This window comes from Cadophora gregata (genome assembly GCF_030347475.1).
Source record: "Cadophora gregata isolate MNR1 chromosome Unknown scaffold_7, whole genome shotgun sequence".
NCBI lineage: Eukaryota > Fungi > Ascomycota > Leotiomycetes > Helotiales > Ploettnerulaceae > Cadophora > Cadophora gregata.
In genome coordinates, this window is record NW_026695930.1 from 409,534 (window position 1) to 427,015 (window position 17,482).

The 17,482-nt window shown below is 48.1% G+C and overlaps 6 protein-coding genes across 7 annotated transcripts; 2 read left to right on the forward strand and 4 right to left on the reverse strand.

The window, feature by feature from the left end:
• Positions 1 to 211: 211 nt before the first annotated feature.
• Positions 212 to 2,273, reverse strand: ONS95_012895 (uncharacterized protein). Its single transcript, XM_058506513.1, has 4 exons — positions 2,024 to 2,273; positions 1,553 to 1,943; positions 1,189 to 1,347; positions 212 to 1,036 (listed from the first exon to the last, which is right to left on the reverse strand). Exons 2-4 carry the CDS (start codon positions 1,778 to 1,780, stop codon positions 602 to 604), a joined length of 822 nt encoding a protein of 273 aa, XP_058357242.1. The 5' UTR covers positions 1,781 to 1,943; positions 2,024 to 2,273; the 3' UTR covers positions 212 to 601.
• A 195-nt stretch (positions 2,274 to 2,468) lies between these two features.
• ONS95_012896 (uncharacterized protein) lies at positions 2,469 to 5,099 on the forward strand. Its single transcript, XM_058506514.1, has 5 exons — positions 2,469 to 2,582; positions 2,667 to 3,254; positions 3,302 to 3,659; positions 3,705 to 3,962; positions 4,010 to 5,099. Exons 1-5 carry the CDS (start codon positions 2,526 to 2,528, stop codon positions 4,762 to 4,764), a joined length of 2,016 nt encoding a protein of 671 aa, XP_058357243.1. The 5' UTR covers positions 2,469 to 2,525; the 3' UTR covers positions 4,765 to 5,099.
• A 342-nt stretch (positions 5,100 to 5,441) lies between these two features.
• Positions 5,442 to 7,620, reverse strand: ONS95_012897 (uncharacterized protein). Its single transcript, XM_058506515.1, has 4 exons — positions 7,550 to 7,620; positions 7,393 to 7,483; positions 7,016 to 7,208; positions 5,442 to 6,892 (listed from the first exon to the last, which is right to left on the reverse strand). Exons 2-4 carry the CDS (start codon positions 7,401 to 7,403, stop codon positions 5,582 to 5,584), a joined length of 1,515 nt encoding a protein of 504 aa, XP_058357244.1. The 5' UTR covers positions 7,404 to 7,483; positions 7,550 to 7,620; the 3' UTR covers positions 5,442 to 5,581.
• Positions 7,621 to 7,793: 173 nt separating this feature from the next.
• Positions 7,794 to 10,238, reverse strand: ONS95_012898 (uncharacterized protein). Of its 2 annotated transcripts, XM_058506516.1 has the most exons (5): positions 10,068 to 10,238; positions 9,573 to 10,001; positions 9,247 to 9,512; positions 8,610 to 9,193; positions 7,794 to 8,518 (listed from the first exon to the last, which is right to left on the reverse strand). In XM_058506516.1, exons 1-5 carry the CDS (start codon positions 10,097 to 10,099, stop codon positions 8,078 to 8,080), a joined length of 1,752 nt encoding a protein of 583 aa, XP_058357245.1. In that variant the 5' UTR covers positions 10,100 to 10,238; the 3' UTR covers positions 7,794 to 8,077. The 2 variants fall into 2 exon arrangements, with proteins under 2 accessions (XP_058357245.1, XP_058357246.1); XM_058506517.1 differs by having other exon boundaries at positions 7,794 to 9,193.
• Positions 10,239 to 10,489: 251 nt separating this feature from the next.
• ONS95_012899 (uncharacterized protein) lies at positions 10,490 to 13,274 on the reverse strand. The gene is made up of 2 exons (XM_058506518.1): positions 11,002 to 13,274; positions 10,490 to 10,919 (listed from the first exon to the last, which is right to left on the reverse strand). The coding sequence occupies exon 1, from the start codon at positions 12,538 to 12,540 to the stop codon at positions 11,047 to 11,049; it is 1,494 nt and encodes a 497-aa protein (XP_058357247.1). The 5' UTR covers positions 12,541 to 13,274; the 3' UTR covers positions 10,490 to 10,919; positions 11,002 to 11,046.
• A 2,433-nt stretch (positions 13,275 to 15,707) lies between these two features.
• ONS95_012900 (uncharacterized protein) lies at positions 15,708 to 16,371 on the forward strand (the record flags this gene model as incomplete). The annotated part of the gene is made up of 2 exons (XM_058506519.1): positions 15,708 to 15,923; positions 15,982 to 16,371. The coding sequence occupies 2 exons, from the start codon at positions 15,708 to 15,710 to the stop codon at positions 16,369 to 16,371; spliced, it is 606 nt and encodes a 201-aa protein (XP_058357248.1).
• Positions 16,372 to 17,482: the final 1,111 nt, after the last annotated feature.

Below are 17,482 nucleotides of genomic sequence, written 5' to 3' on the forward strand. Positions count from 1 at the left end.
ACTAGGCATATTTTGTGACTTTGTAGATCTTAATATTTGATATATTATTTTGAAAACACAAGTACCATGCTCGCTTCGGGACTTTGCGGATCTCAACATTTGATATCTTATTTTGAAAACCAAGGACCAGGCTCATTTCGTGACTTTATGTGTCTCGAATCAGCACCCTATCTCATTCATAGACACGAAGCAGGCGAAGACAAGTACTGTAGTAAATATGTGATATATTTTTTGGTTTAGTCTGTCATAATTGCAATGCCCACTACCTGTTTGTCCGTACATTTTCTGTCCAACGCTGTCCGTGTACTGGCGGTCTATCTTATGTGTCCATGTAAAGTAAGACAAAGTCGGCTGAAGCGAATAGATAGCTAGCTATATAGCAAGGGTGCAAAAAAAAAAAGCTAATCAAGGCAGCAAAATGTGGAAATGTTATGTCCCCGTCTGCCAACGCCGCGGTTTTCGTCTACTCCATATTTCTCCCGCCCGTCTTCCATTCCATTTCCGGGGTTTGTAGTTCTATATCTGAACCCGATATTTCAAAGTCACCGAACAGAGCTAGACAATGAGAACAATCTACTCTTCCTGTCCACCCCGCAGTCCCCTACTCCTCACCCCACCTCAACCTAAACCTCCCCTCCGAATTCCTATACTCCCTCAAACACCTAACCGCCTCCTCCGGCGTCCCCGCCTCCCTAATAATCCCCACATTCGACTGGCCCACAAACCCAGCCTCAACACTATTCCTCACCCAAGCCAGCAAGCCATCCCAATACTTCTCGATATTGAGCGCTACAACGCCCCGGTCGTGGATCCCGAGCTGGTTCCAGGTTACGACTTCCATGAGCTCCTCGAGGGTGCCGTACCCGCCGGAGAGGGCGATGAAGCCGCTGCCGGGCCCGCCGGAGAGAACTTCCAGGGCCATGAGTTGTTTGCGTGTGTGCATGTCTTTGACGACGGTGGTGTGGCCGTAGAGGGTCGGGGAGGGGATGCTGCCGTTGGTGGTTTCTTGGGGGGTGCTGTTGGGGCCGCGTTCGTACTGTGAGTGGGTGGAGCGTCAATGTATGTTTTTGATTATAGCACAGAGAGAATATCTGCTCTCTTGAATGGAACATGATTTAAAAGGAGGAAGGGAATGTGGGTTCGATTTGTAGAAGGTAAAGATGATAGGGAAAGTGGGTGAAGGCATACCTTAATCAGAGGAGCGGGAATGATACCGTGGACTGAAGCTGGACCTGAGAGGGAAACGAGCGTGCGTGCTACTTCGCCCATAAGACCAACTGTTCCGCCACCGTAGACTAGAGAGATGTTGTTCTCATGGAAGACGCGAGCTAGGGAACGGGCAGCTTCCTGTTGGTTGGGTGGTTAGCTTATTGCCACAAAGTAAGTTGGGGTGTAAGATGGCTTTGGAAGTGGTGTTATATGATGAGAAGGCTGAAGCTGTATCTTTTTGAAATTTTGGTCTCTCAGTTCTCGGCATTGGGATGTGAAAATACAAATGAGGGTTTTAAGCTTAGGGATAGACATAATTGGAATATTTGAAGAAAGTACATACCATATGCGCCGGCGACTTTCCCGGTGAAGCACCACAGAATACGCAGATCTTCGTCTTTGGAACACCATCGGAAGTTGGAGCTACAGTCTCATTATTTGTGGTTGACAGGATGTTGGCTGGGTTGATCTTGAATAGGTTATGTGGGTTTGGTGAGTCGGTTCCTGAGGTTGATGGTGGTATGGGAGTTCCGGTGCCTGAGAGGGCGGGAGAGCCGCCGCCTGAAGCCATGATGGTGGTGAGTCTGATACTTTGGACTGGTTGCGGCTCAAAGGGTTGCGTGTTGGATTTGATGTTTGACTTGGTATTAAATAGCTTATGTTGTGATGTAGATGTTGGGATTCAATGCCGGAAGCGGAAAGCGGTGACAATCCAACAATTGACTTGAAGTTTCCTAAAAGAGAAATGAGTCTATTCTTTCTATTGAACTTGAAGAATGAAAAGAAGGTTTCGATAAGAAGACAAGCCACGAACAGGTATTTATTTCTTACAGATCCAATTCAAATTACGGACTTTTGTGTGTGTGACTCAAGAAGTTGTGAAAGCCAAGAGGGGTCAATACCCGAACTTGAGTGCCCGAACTCGGTGAGACACTGCTGAGAGTGAAGCTTTCGAAGATTAATGAGTATTAAATGCTTCAATTGTGGATTTCAAGATAGCTTGTACGATAGGCTCTCGACTATCCAATTTTCACTATCAAATAAGACGTAAGTGAAAGATGAAGGCGTTGTATTGTTGGCTGACAAGGGATATCCGCCTTGCCCTCCACTTGCTCCAGTTCTCGCTTCCCTCAGCCGCGCGCAGCCGTGCCGACACGTGTCCAATGATTGGCTGGTGCAAGACATGGAGGGTCCAGTCCACGCCATTCTAGCGCCGTTCTCGAAATATTGCGACTTCGTGGAGGGACTTAAAGCCTGGCCTTCCGACCATTACTCCACAAACACTTTACGAGGATATACTTCCGGACAACCTCACCATGTCAGGAGCAGCTCCTCCAGCTGCGCGTGCGCAAGCACAAGAAGGTGGAATGGGTGTAAGTTTTAATTCTAGTTGTCCTTTGCCGTCGAATCCCCAAGTCAGAATATCCAGATACAAGAATGAAGGCTGACAATCCCAGCCCATGGTCAAATCCGCCGTGCAAGGGCTCGCCATCTTCTTCGGCATGCAATTCGTGATGGGCAAAGTAATGGGACCAAAGGCTCCAGCAGCAGTAACAACAACCGATGCCTCCGGCGCAACCATCACTGTTCCAGCCAACACGGCTGCAATCCCACCCTTCAACGACCGTCCCAATACTCTCGATGAAGGTGCCATCTACAATCCTATTGCGCAGCGTATAGCTCCCATGTGGCCTCTCAACAGCCCTCTCGATATTACCGTTGTCATCTCTCCAACATTTGTCGCAGAGCCAATTTCGAAAGCTCCGCTGGAACGGATCGTGGTTAACGAGAAGGGATTTGTGCTGGGAAGCTTTGAGGAGAATCGCGTTATCGATACGAGCTTTGCGGTACCGCATGAGGTGCAGAATAATGGGACTCTGTGGGCACACTTCTATGTTGCATTGGAGGGAGCAAATCTGGACCCTGTTGTTCAAGGATATGACCCCACTAAGGCGTACCATTTCACTCGACCTTTGACCCAGTATATTCCACAGAAGAAGGTGAAGAAGGTCAAGAATCTTTTGGCTGCTGAGGAGACAGAAGAGGTATGTTTCATATGTTACTTTAGGAGGACGATTGCTGACAGGACTAGGAGGAGGAAGAGCTTCCAACTGGTCCAATCATCAACTCGCATTACCACCCCAACTTCACACTCTCCTTCATTCCAGATTCCGGAGTCATGCATTACCCTACTATGAACCCAGCTGTCCGCCAATACGTTCAACTTGAAGCTTCCGGGGCTAGAGATGGGTCTGGACAAAATGGCTGGTACTACCCTGTACTCTTTGTCAATACATTCTGGCAGCTCAGAACACACATGATGCCAGTCAACTCGACCGTCAAGAGACTTCCAATCCATATAGATCTCAACCATCAATCCAATTGGAAGTTCAGTCTTATTGCTGGTGTTGATGAAGGTGTCAAGCAGACTGCTAGAAATGCTGCAGCCGGTATGTTCATTCAGTCTTAGACATGTTTCTCGCTAACCATACCAGGCCAAACCATGGGCGGTGACGGAAGTGAGTTTGAGATGATCAAAGAAGTCCTCCTGGATACCAACATCTATCTGCTTGCTACAACCGTCATTGTCAGTGTCTTCCACATGATCTTCGAAATGTTGGCTTTCAAATCCGATATCTCTCATTACCGAAACAAGAAAAACAATGTCGGTATTTCTGTCCGATCGATTCTCGGAAATGTCTTCATGCAAGCCGTCATCTTCCTCTACTTATTAGACAACAACGACAATACCAGTAAGCTCTTCCTACCCCTTCTTGAAAACCTCCACTAATATCTCTAGGCTGGATGATTCTCTTCTCCCAAGGAATGGGCATCGTCCTCGAATTCTGGAAAATCACCACCGTCGTCAATGTCCGCGTCCGCCCCGCTCCAGACTCCATCATCCCCTACCGCATCGCCTTCGAAGATAAACACGAGCTCTCCGAGACCGAAGAGAAAACTAAAGAATATGACGCAGTTGCCTTCAAATACCTCTACATGATCGCCGTCCCCTTGCTCCTCGCTTACGCTGCCTACTCGCTCAAATACGACAGCCACAAATCCTGGTACTCATTTGTCATCACCACCCTCGTCGGGTCCGTCTACGCCTACGGATTCCTCATGATGGTCCCATCCCTGTACATCAACTACCGCCTCAAATCCGTCGCGCACATGCCCGCCAAGGCAATGACGTATAAATTCCTCAACACATTCATCGACGATCTTTTCGCATTTACCATCAAGATGCCAACCCTGCATCGACTCGCCACCCTTAGAGACGACGTCATTTTCTTTGTTTATCTTTATCAGAGTTATAAGTATAAGGTTGATTATACGCGTGTCAATGAGTTTGGGCAGGGTGGTGATGAGGAGGAGTTGGAGGCTAAGATGGCGGCTAAGATGGCGGCTAAGCCGTTGAGTGCGCCTGCTGGGGCGGATGCTAGTGTCGATGTTGGTAAGGAGGGGGCGAGGAAGGCGGATGAGGCTGTTAGTGAGGTTGCGGCGAAGGTTTCGGGGAGTAGTGCGAAGGGGGGAAAGGCGAGTAAGAGGAAGTGAGGGAAGAATAGGGAAGTGAGGCTGAGATAGGGGATTTGTATGATAGGATAGGATATGATATATAAGGGGAAATTGAAACGAACCTGGAGTTTTTCCTATACATATATAAACCTGAATACTCGCCGCAATCGCGTTAAAGTCTCCTTAGAATCACCTCAAGACCTCTAAAAAGGCATCTGGCTATTCTAAACAAACTGATTACTTACTCCAAATCCACACATGAGATCTATAAAACTCAGCGCATCCTTTTACATTTCAACTTTCAACTTTTGACATGTGAGCCTTGCCTTAGCGTAAGTGTAGTCTGAAATGGTAGGGGTAAAAGCAAATGGTGCTCTTTCTGATCTTCGAGACTTCGCTTGAGGATGACGAGGAGAAGGACGGGCTTTGTTTACTGTCGCACGTGATGTCTCTACGCTCGGACTTTGGGAGAGGTGACTCCTTTCTCCGGCTGATGTCTTGTGGGGATATAAGCCTGTTTGTGGAGCTTTCTTAAGGTTTTGGTGGTTTTGCTGGATTTGTGTTGATCTAGAAGGGTGGGAAGATGATACGGGTGGTTTTGTGGGGGTTTTACAAGTATGAGAGAGCTCGCTTAGCTGGACTTTTTCCCGGGGTCAAAAAGACATAGGAAGAAGTCGGTTAGTTCACTGTTGCGCTTCTGGTCCATGTAGTTAATTCTTCGTATACATGTTTTTCATTTCTATCGACTCATGAATGTTGACCTGGAGATCCTGACCCAAGTTTCCGAATAATCAGCTCTATGTTTCAAGCTCAAAGACTGTACACTTTCCGGTTCGTACAGACTCGATCTCATTATTTACAGTTCGTCCTTAAAGTGACTGTATCGCTTCCCAGATATACCTGATTTTGGTCTCAAGCGGTAAACCTTCGCAGAATGCCGCTTTACCTTGACCTTCAGAGAACCCCGTGCAGGAATCTCATCGACTTTGGTTCCCAATAAGCGTTTATCTTGCTGCTCTAAGCCCTCCTTGTATGACAGTGAGCTAGCATTATAGTGATCTGCATTCTGAAGAATCCGAGCAGCGTCTTCACCAGACTTAGATTTCTCCAGCAACTCACTCGCCACACTATTGTCCATCCGCGACCCCCACAAGTCATGAACGACCCAGTCCTGGTTACATTGCGGCGCTGAGCATGAAGGTCCTTGACCTACAAAGACGTCTTCGAGGTAAGCGACCATTTCCAGGTCTTCATCCGCTGCATTGAGAAAGATGAGAACTTGGTCACCACCCGCCAGTGGCCCGGACCAAACATGCGTCTCTCCGATCCCATAACGGTCTTTCGGTACATTGACGTTGCGCTCAACTCGAGTAGCTGGTACACCAAGGGGATCCTGACTGATCGCCAGAATCGCGGGATTATTGAGGATCGTCAGCGCTTCAGGAGATAAGATCCGTAGATCAGCACCAATGAGCAATGGCGATTTGAGAGCTGCCCACAACGAGAAGTGCGCTTTATACTCCTCATCAGTCATACCTCCCAGTCCAACCTCCAGCGCATCCAAATCCTGCCAGCCTCCAGGCTGACCACGGTCTGCGTACGGTGCAATTTTTTTCAGGATGGTTAAGACGGAGCAGTGCGCACCAGGCGAGACACACCATGGACTGGAAGGGTCGTTCTCAGTACAAGAACAGCGATCGTCGGGCCGAGAAAAGGAGTCATAAATATCACCACTAATCCGCCACGAGTTGGCAATCGACACACCCCAACTCATAACGAAATCCTCTCCCCAATTACAAAGACTATACACAATGGGTCTACCAGTCCTATTTAGCGCCTTCGCCATAGCGTCGTACCTCGTGAACGAGGCCTGCGCAGAGCCGGCTCGGCCTTGGGAGTAGCAGTTGTCGTTTTTCAGGTAGTCTATTGAAAAGTCGGCGAAGGATTGGGCGTCTTCGGTTTCGTGGTCAAGGGAGCCTTCGCCTCGCGCGCAGGTCATGTGTCCGGCGCTGGAGTACATACCGAAGAGGAGGCCGTGGGAGTGGATTCTTGATGAGACGGAGGACATGCCGTTGGGGAAGCGGGAGAGGTCGACTTTGAGCCGGCCGTTGGAGTCGCGCCCGTCGGACCAGCAGTCGTCGAGGACGGTGTATTTGTAGCCGACGTCCTGGGTGGGATAGGAGAGTTAGTAGTTGCTTCCTGTAAGAATGTTTTGGGAGAATTGAGAAGCGTTTTGAGAATATCTTAAGATGTACAGCGAAGAAGAGATAGGAAAAGTCTTTTCACTTACCATGAGTCCCAGACTGACCAGCTGAGACGCTGTTTCGAGTAATAGATCCTCAGAAACATCACAGCCTAGACTGTTCCAGTTATTCCAACCAAGTGGTGGTGTTCTCGCCAGTCCATTATTGACTGCTCTTGACGTGCCAGCTGTGAAAGCAAATAGCAGAAACGAGTCTCGAATGAATTTCCACATGTTGACTCTAAGTATCTTGTAAGAAAGAAATGTAGGATTTTTGAGAACAGGAGCAGTAGATGAAATAACGGAAATGAAAGGAAGATAAAGTGCCCTGCGAATATGAGAGGGGAAGCTAGTGCTTAGGGAAGTAGAGAAGACGGGAAAAGGAAGAAACTGGCTATTTAGTTTCGCGGGTGTAAGAACCTTACCTCAACCTCATACGGCGAGATTTTCTTCATTGAGATCGTTAGACTCCTCCCCTCAAGATTTCGTTGGTGGGAAGAACACTTCTGTTGATCACTAATCGTTTAGAAGCGGAAAACAGGCAGGAAAACAGCTTTTAGTTTCCCGGGTGTCTCTACTTACAATACCCCGCTTTAACGGATGTGGCTTCGGTTTAGGAACTTGGCGGTTGTGAATTAGGCTCAGGGGATTGGGGCTGAGAGGGGAATGCATCGTTAGTGGATTAGTTGACCTGAAGTGGTGCTCTCACTGACGGATATCCTCCTGTCACACCCCGCATTGGTGGCGGTGCGGGTTCCGTCAGGCTGGATTTGACTATGTGATAGCAGCGGAAAATGAAAGCATGCGGGCAGGGAAACTCAACAGTGTAATATTATGCAGTATCTGGTAATATGGCTGTCGTGGGGAATTGTGCTTGTCATTGAAAGCTCAGGCCCAGAATTATAGTGAGAATATTACATCTGGACCTTGATTGTTTATGTTTTCTTTGTAGACTCTGCTCGAGTACATTACTACGAGACTAAAACCTATCCTGGGGAATATTCTCCTCCACACTTTTCTCAAGTTATCCAGCTCTTTGTGCGGGTTTGCCACAGAACCAGAGACTGATACCCAATCGTTACCGTAAAATACCTCCCCTAAGTCACCACATTAATCCCAAGCGCCATCAAAATCAATCCCCAGCTCCGTCGACGTCCACTGCCTAAATTCAGACTCATACCCCCTCACCACCGTATCCGACTCATAAAACTGACTCCCCGAACTATCTGGCGATCGATACTCCAGGTCTGCCCTCTGCTCCAACGGTTTCGAATACTCCATCAAGAACTGAATCATCCACTTATCCATGCGAAACGTGGTACTTGGATCCTCAGAGTCGGCTTTAGTCCGCATGCATGCGTCATGGAACTCGCGCAGACGCGCGAAAGAGTGATCGATGGTGCGCCAGAGTCTTTGGAGTTTGCTGAGGATGACGAAGTTCTTTTCGAGGCGTTGACGCGCGGAGTAGGATTCTGAGGGGTCGTCGGTGAAGAGTAGGATGTGGAGTTGGACGGTGGAGGATATTACGAGGGCGTGACCGACCATTGAGTACTGTATAATTGACTTGTTAGAGATGAAACTGACTGACGAGAAGATTTTTTCCAGGCGCAGATCGAAAAGGATTGAAACACAACCCACGTACGTATACTTCCGCACCTGGAAGGGCTTGAGCCGCAAAAAGTAGCTCACAAAAGGCCGTCGAGCTCTCACGACACCGCCCAGCAAATTCATTTGACTCGGTAACCGGATAGCTGGACACAGATTGATGGAGATAGTAAAAATACAACAGCTGTGAGAAGTGGTAGTAGCCTATATGAAGCGCTACAAAAACTCCTCCAGAACCAGACGCACTTTGAGCAAACAGATTCTCCAGCGTGTTAGTCAATGATTCCGGAAGTTGTTGACGCCACTCTTCCAGTCTCAAAGCAAGAGCTTCGGTAGCAGCGTGAGTTTCGTGGAGGGATAATGTGTTCTCGGCTAGATGTCTGTTCAGCTGTGCGATTTGAGAGAGGATTGGATTGAGTCTGATTTTCTGAACGAGGACCGAGGTTGAGCTTTCGTCTGGCGACTCGGGATGCGAGTATTGGAGGTAGGTGTGGGAGCGACGCATTTGGAAGAAGGCTCGCTCGCTGGTTGGATAGGGAATATCTGTTCTGGGGCTGAGAAGGCGAGGCAGTTGGAGACTGTTGGATGACCAGACATCGACGATGTCAAGGGTCCACCAGACTGTTATATTGTCAACTCTTCATACTTTGAACTCAGAGGTGTTTTTAACTCACTGCGAATCCCAAGCTCTCGAGATAGTGGAGAGTCAAAGGCGGAGTTGGGTAGATTCAACAGACTACCTATCCGACAGGCTATAGAGTAGTAAAGACTCTCGTGCTTGGAATCACCCTCAGTGCCGTAAAATGCGCCAAGTAGTAATGTTATCTGGAGCGTCACGAGGGAGAAATTATGCAGCTCTAATTGCCTCTCTGCTTCTCTAGCATAAACTCTACCTCGAGACCGTGGAGAGCTGTGACTGAAGAATGAATGGTTGGAAAACCTATTCCACGTTCAGTGCTGGTTTTGAATCATACTGATATGATATAAAGTGATGGTTTACCTTGCTGCCAAAGCTATAACGCAAAGAAGGATAGGTCGCGGAATAGTCTCATCAGATAAATCGGCCATGAAGCTCGGCCGATGAAAGATATTATGCGAGGGATCATGAATGTAAGTGAAATAATTTGAAGCGATTTCCGGATACGCTTCTTTTGGTGGCATTCTCAAACCGGAAGATCTGGGTAGGGCAAGTATCTGTTCTTGAGCGGAGACTGATGGATGGTGGTCTGGGCTTGATAATTGACTGGACGATGGCAAGGATGCGATACTTGTATTGGTCTCGTGCTGCTGCTCGCTTGTGCGCGCGACAGATGGTGAGGTCTGTGAAGATGCACTTGTTGCCAGAGAACATTCATGTTTATTGCGGGTGCAGAATCCGCAGGCTGTGTTATGAGCATTACCTGGTACGACACAGCGCCGCTGGCGCTGTCTTATGAGGTATCAATGATCGGAACTCTAGTATTGACGATGTGGCGGGAGGTCCAAAGGAGCTTACCGGCATGTTGAGCACGCTGTCCGAGGCCGCATTGGACTGTGGAAAGTCTGTGATCATGCGACGTCCTACACCACATCTGGGTCCATATGGAGATGAATATTGTCGGTGGGTAGTATTTGGTGTTGGGCAAGATAACGATCAGAGGTATGTTCAGGTTGAAGTTGATGAGGAAGTTCCCCGCACAAATTTGAGCTAAGTGCTTCGTCGGATTCGGCTAGTAGCCATAAATACATTTTAGATGTTGACATTCCCAGCGACTAAGCAAGGAATTTTGATCTTCCAGAGTTCAACAAATACCATCTACAATTTTGGACATTCATCTTCAAGATTTCTCAAAATGGGCGTTGGATTGGACTTCTTCACCTTTATGATGCGTGTTATTATGCTGGATATACATTGGGACAACTTGTCACAAAGCTGCCCTCCCATCTGTGCGACAAAATATGCTTGGAATTTGATATGATATCTTTGCATTGAATCTCAGCGATAAGTACAAAATATCGTTGCTCACTGTTTGCTTTCCAGCCGAAAATTTGAAAATAAGCGAGTGATTTCAACAGGCAATCATCACAGCCAGGAAACAAGGTCAACTGTACGTAACAAGCGGAAGACCTAGAAACCCAGCAGATAGAACATACGTGAGTACCTGAAAAGCTTCTTCTAACAAATCAAGATCAATGCTGCAGTCTGTAGGCAGCCTTAGGGGCGGCTGGAGCCAAAAACAGACACCCGACGGCTCCCAGTATCTGCGTATTTCTCAGTAAGATCCTCAACCTCGGTGTCGCTGACGGTCTCGAGGTTGGTTGATGCGAACTGCCTTGCCGGCACTTTCTTGGCGAAGAGGAGATCAAGCTGTAATAGGAGAACAAGTTAGCTTTCGCTCTGGAACGGAGAATGCTGACGGTAATGAAAATTTCGGATTCCATATACTTACCTCGTGGAAAGTTCGGTCCTTGGTCTCAGGTAGCCTGAAATATGCTCAGATGAATGTCATCAACGCAAAACTGCCCCAGAAGAATCCCGTGTAGCCCTTTATGTTCCAAGCTGTCGGATTCATCATGTAGTTCTGCAGAGTACCACCGATAACAGCGCAGATGTAGTAAGAGTTTCTCCCAAGAACGATAGTCTTTGTCCGAAGGCGAGAGGATCCGATCTCTGCAGGAAGTGCCCAGCCAAGCTGACCCGCAGACAGCTGAAAAGTGACGGTCCACACCATTGTCAAGATTGCTTGAGCCCAAGCGACCGATGGTTTGTGCGTCCAGACATTCAGAATGCCAATGGGGAAAAGTTCAATAGTCATCGCTCCCATCCCCCAAACGTAGATGGTTCGGCGGCCAACGTATGGCATGAGGAGGAACCAGTTGCACAAGCAAGCGAATAGTGCAAGTCCGTTTGCGCTGACTCCAAGGGAGTACGCCTGCTTCGAAGTGAGGCCGACTTGTTCGAAGAAGTACGTCGACGCATATGCAAATACAGATCCACAGACGAGCTGTCCAGCAAACACCATACAGGCGATCTCTGTTCTTCGAAGTTCGAACCCCTTGAAGCAATCCCAATATGTTGTACCGACTGAAAGCTGTTGCTCAAGGTTGTTGGTGTAAATAATGGCAGCAAGCGTGTTTTGGGGATCTTGTCGAGAGGAGGAGCTCTGGAGCCGTCTAATGGATTTCTCTGCCTCATCAAGGCGATCTTGACGGACGAGAAACCATGGTGATTCCGGGGCAATGTAAATAGCAGGAATAAGAAAAATGGGCCAGAGCCATTGGAGAGCGAATGGAATGCGGTAGCCCCAGCTGTCCTCACGAGATACAAGCCCACGAAGGACGCCTCCAGCAATGAGCTGCCCAATAATCCAGCACATATTTGTGTAGGAAGTCATATAGACTCTGAGATGCAGTGGCAAGACCTCAGAAGCATAAGCTGGAGCCGTGGTTGCAAAGACGCCCCAAGGTAGACCGCAGAGAAGTTGTCCAACCAAGAGAGTCGGGCTATCTGGTGCAAAGAAAGTGATGAATAGGAATGCATATAGGGAGAAGAGTGAGCCGATCAAGACCATTCGAGGTCCAAATCTGTTGACAAGCCAGCCGTTGAAGATGGCACCAAAGAAAGCTCCGACTCCAGATGCCTGACCGAGACCAGTCTGCCAGGAGGCTGGAACCTGGTATCCACTTTTCGTTGTAGCTGTGACTCCAACGAAGTTCCCAAACTTGCGTTGGAAGGAGGGATAGGCCCAGAAGTTGCCGAGAAGAGCGGTGTCGAAGCCCTCCATGATCACACAGGTGGAGATGACGAGGGACCAACAGATAGCTGCTGGGTTTGCGCGAACAGCTTGCATGGTTGTCATGGACTTCTCATCAGTGGCGAGTTCGCGGGCTGCGGCATTGGCTTTGGCCGCGGGTTGGCCTTTCTCTGTGATGATGCTGTGGATTTGAGTCTCTACATGTTGTGGATTTTCGGGATCTTTGAAAGACATCTTGGTGGAGTTGTATGTCTGAGTAGGGAAGCTCCTGAGTACTGAAGAAATCAAATTCGAATATTGAAGTGATGAGCTTTTTGGAAAGTGGCATTTGCAAGTCCTTATATGCTGTTTTGAGACATTCTGTTCATCCCATGAGGTTCTGCGGGCGTTGGCGAGACCTGACCTGATCAGTCTAATGAAATGAAAACCTGGAGAACGTGGAGTATAGAATGCGGAGTATACAGTCTGGAGAGCCAAGAATATGTGAAGTACTAGACTGTGCGGGAAACCAAGACACAGCCTAAGAGGTTTGGTACTCTGTGTGGCTTGAAGCTACCCGGAAAACCAGCGGGAAACCAACGGCAAACCCACCGGAGAATACTTTGAACAGCCAAATCGTCCTCGCTCTTGATTACTGAACCAAGTACTGGACTGTAGCCGCAACTCTTAATTCTTAAATTTCAGCCGCCGGTGATTTTGATGCCTTTGGATGATTTGGTGCCTTGTTTTGCTGGTCTCGGCTGATTCAAGAAGACTCCAATTCGCCCTTTCGGTTGTTTTCCTTGCTTCGGATCTATTCTCAAGTCGATTTCTAGATAAGTTGGTTGCAAAAGAAAAAAGTAGTGTTGTGCGAACAGAACATAGTGCTATTAGGCACACCAAGATCACTTTGGAAACACGGTTATAGTTGTTCTTGGAATCGCATTGAGGCTTGCTTCGCGGCCCAGACGTGTCCGTCGGACTTCCACCCATAGACAATCTAGCTTTGTGTAGTATTGAAGGTTCGTGAACTCAGGCACTCATCTGCCAATGTGCATGCCGGTGTTTCAATGTGAATTTGAGAGAGAAGCACTTTTTCCGCTGCCTAGACGGGATGGATGATGTTCTCACCCACATTCCGTCTTACATCTGAATGTTAGCCAAAGGATTTGGGGTGCCGAGTATCTTTAATACCACTGATATCATTTTCTCCCAGAATGAATAAATTATACCAAAGGCCAGACCAACCAGTCCTTCTTCTGTCAAACATTGTTGTTTTCAGGACTCCTGGCTCTACCATCTTTATGTGACTAAGACTCGCTGTTGAACAATATGAATGACAAGCAAGATCTGGGCTATCAGGAGATGACCCTCCACGTATTTAAGTGAAAACAAAAACCGACGATGAAACATTTCATAGATGCACTGAGATATCAAGTACAACAAAGGCAGCTTAGTGTGGGGACTTCTTCGAAGTGAATCCTCATGCTCCAGGACAACGCTGTCATCGTGGTGAAGTCGATCAGATGCACGCCAGGGGGGGTTTTAACGGCTCAAGACCAACCTGACCTATCTTTTATGTCTCAGATATCATTGCCTGAAGACGGGAGCTGGAGCAAGTCTAGAGGAACACGGTGAAGTGCAGAACTGTATACTGCCAAAGGAAGAGAGTCACTCTTCATCGGTAAACAAAGATCACAACGACTTTGAAACACACTTTAATATAGACCTTCACCAACGAACTGTTTTTAAGTCTTCCAAGGCACAAGAACTTACCAACTTTACTTCCAGCATCTCCATTCTCTTCGAAGACTCCCCGCCACTGACCAAGATACCACCCCATACGCTCGGGGGTAGGAGCACACCAGTCCCGACATAGGACAGCCTCCTCCATAGAGCCACTTGCGGTTAGAGCCCACTCACTTGAGGCTTCTCTGCCTTTCCTCCCAGTCAGAACAAATTCTCATCCGCATTTCCCTCCAACTTTTCCACTTCAACACCTCATCATCAGATCGCCAACATCATTTAGATCACAACACAATGCTCTGCACAGCTACAAAGCTAATTCAGAGAGTAGATTAAGTCTCTCCTTCTTTCTCTTCGTGTTTTCTGACCCTGAAAGCTTCCGCCACTTGGCGGGGGTGTTGAGAGGTCATCGCGAGGTAGCTTTCAAGCTTCCCAAACATCAACCATTTGGGTCCAATCCATCGAGAGCTATCTCGAGAGCTTGCTAATGGTGATACATAGCTGTAAAATTGTATGGAAGCAATTAGCAGAATTTGAATCCGTTCTTGGACTCGTCGTTGCTCTGATCGACGACGGCCCCCCGGTCGGCAACCTTGGTAACCTACCTCGAACCGGACAACACCCTGCCAATCACTTCAGTAAGTGAATCGCCCCTCTTCTGCATCATATCCGTGCCATAAAAGCGCAATGATGGATCTGCTGACCGCTTTTCGCAGTCTAGGTCGTCGTTTTGGCCTTCCAAGTCGAGGTTCGCCTTTGGGAAACATGCTGCAGAAACAGCTCCAAGCCTTCTTGATCGAGCGATCTGCAATAATCACGCTCCCAAAGGCTACTTCACTCTAGATAGTGAGTTTATTTTTCACCAATGCTGCTATTTGTGAACGCCAATTGTCAAGGCTGGCAGTTGAAGACAAGTGGACATACTGTTTCAATAAGTAATAGCTCGCAGCCGACTTGTCGTTCTCCAGCAACCTCTGATACCGACGATTTATAGCTGTAAGTAACTTGGTCCAAGGTGGAATTGATCTTGGCAACTAATCTTTAACAAGCAGGGACTGACCCTTACCAAGCCAAGCCGTCAAATAACGAAGTTCACTGGCGCATCTCTGCAGTGATGCTCCAGCAGCCATCCTTCCATCCTAATCTCAAGGTAATATACCTTCTCCGTCTCTCTACTTGCACACCAAGCTTATCTTTTCTGAGCCAGATAACACATTCACAATCTGTGATCCGCTGCGTGAATTCAGACACGATCACTGAGCTATTCATCGTCACATCGACCATGAAGTACCCTTGGGCATTGCCAGCGACAACACAACAAACTCCCAAGACATTCGGATACTCAAAGTGTAGACACAGCTCCCCAGAGTATTCAATCGGACTTGAAGTATCTACACACTGCCCATGAGCTGTGTGGTCCGCTCCGCCAGTGACGAAGTCCATCACAGTTGACTCTTGGTCCTTCCCACCCCCCAGCAGGAACTGATATAGTAGTGGACTCCAATTGCCCCCACGAGATCACGTCTTCTTGCCTTGGTATCAAGCTGATCCGAGCTGCTCTTTGGTCTTCGGAGAAGAGATGTAGGAATGAATGAAGAAAGAATCTACCCTATGGGGCAAATCACTGTTCCCACTGCTCAGCCCACCATTCTTTGGAGGATGTCCAGCACATACTAATGCTTCTCGTCCGACGACTTTCTGCAAGTGGCAGTCTCCAAACAACAGAATTGATTGAAGCAACCAACAGCGACTCCGCCCAAGTTCACGAAGATAATGTAGAGCGGAATGAAGAAAAATCTCATTCGCATGGGAGCTGTGGCCAAGAAGCCCTCATCTTCGATGCTGCAGACGGGGAAGAATTTGAGAACTCGCTGCGGCAAAGGCAAAGAAGGGTAAGTGAATCTGCTCAGCTATTGAATGGAATAGTGCTGATGTAGATCCTTTTGCAAGGCAGTCTACGAGTCGATCAGCCGACTTGCTCTCTTTCCGCTCTGGGTGACTTCTTCGCCTACAAGGACTACCTGCCATGAGATGAGGAAGGGTTCAGACATTCAGACATACTCCCCATCGCCGGCTCGGACTGGTTTTGTGAATGTGCCGTCCTTTATGATGCAGACACCCAGTTCGCTAGGTCCTCGGTCTGGCTTTGAATCTGTGGCTGAGGTTGAGGAGGTGATTCGTCTCGGCAATCTTTTCAAAACTGAAATGCACTCTCATCTCCCGAGACGCAATGTCGGTACCACTGCCGCCCGTCTAGAGAGAGTTTTCATGGCTACCATTGGCATTTACGCTCATCTCTTGTTCGTTACTGAGCACTCTGTTAAGCAATCACTCGATTAATAGGTTTAGTTATCGTCCATATTCAAGATTATTTTTTCCCTTGTGCATTGCGCAAGTAACGAACAGTCTTGAACATGGACGACGAGTAAAAGTTATGAATCGAGTAGTTGCTCAACAGGGAGTTCGATAGCGATCAACAGATAAGTGTTTCGAATTCTTGATTGATAATGACTAGTGAGTATTCTTGACAGAAAGAAGAAGGATCGAAAGCAACTTCGATCCAACACAGTTGGCTCTACGTCTTGATCACGGAATCCCCAGCTGGTACCGTCGTACTGACAACTTACCCCCTTGTCTGGGATCCTACCACCATATTACCACTTCAGAACTTTCGGGCAATGTGCAAAGCAACATTCCATTTGTTCCTCGGTAAGGGGGGACGAGCCCAAAGGTCGCTGAAAAGTTCTGATGACATTGAAGGCCCAATCCACGAGTCACGTGGCACTTTCTATACCTTTCGTACGGTTCCGGGGTATTCTCCCCCTTTAAATCCTGCCAATGTCGAAAGCCGATCCTACGACACTCACAACTAGCATGGCGGATGTCCTCGAGTCTGACAACTGATAACGAAAACGACGAGAAAGATTAGACGGTCCACGAAGCGTTGATATGATCCCGAGCTCCCAAAGGGCAGAACGACAACTGCTATTTGAGTTTAAAGATCGAAGCGGTGGTGGCGGTGAAGGAGGGCGAGGAAGGCGGAGCTGGTGAGGATAGGAGCCGCCGAGAAAAAGTCGAGGTGTCTTTCACTGAATGGAATCTTGAAAGACACCCAAGATTGGGAAAGTACAGATTGAAGAGGTACGGGAAGTACGTGCTGGTGGTTGGGGGTATCTGTTTGACTTTCTGTCTGGCATCGTACTCGGTGGAATGGCAGGCTGTACGAGTGCTGGATGGTCCAGCAGGTATAGAGGGCATTCCACTGAGTGGGATGCCAGACGGAAACTTAACAGATAACCCCGACCTTCAGCACCTGCTCCTGCTCCCCGTACCTACAACTGTCAGATCACTGGCGGCGCGATGGCCTCCCAAGGTTAAACTGGTGATCAAAAAGATGGAGCAGGTGTTGCAGCTTCTGACTTTTGACTGATGTGCAGTGTCGTGTCCAAGC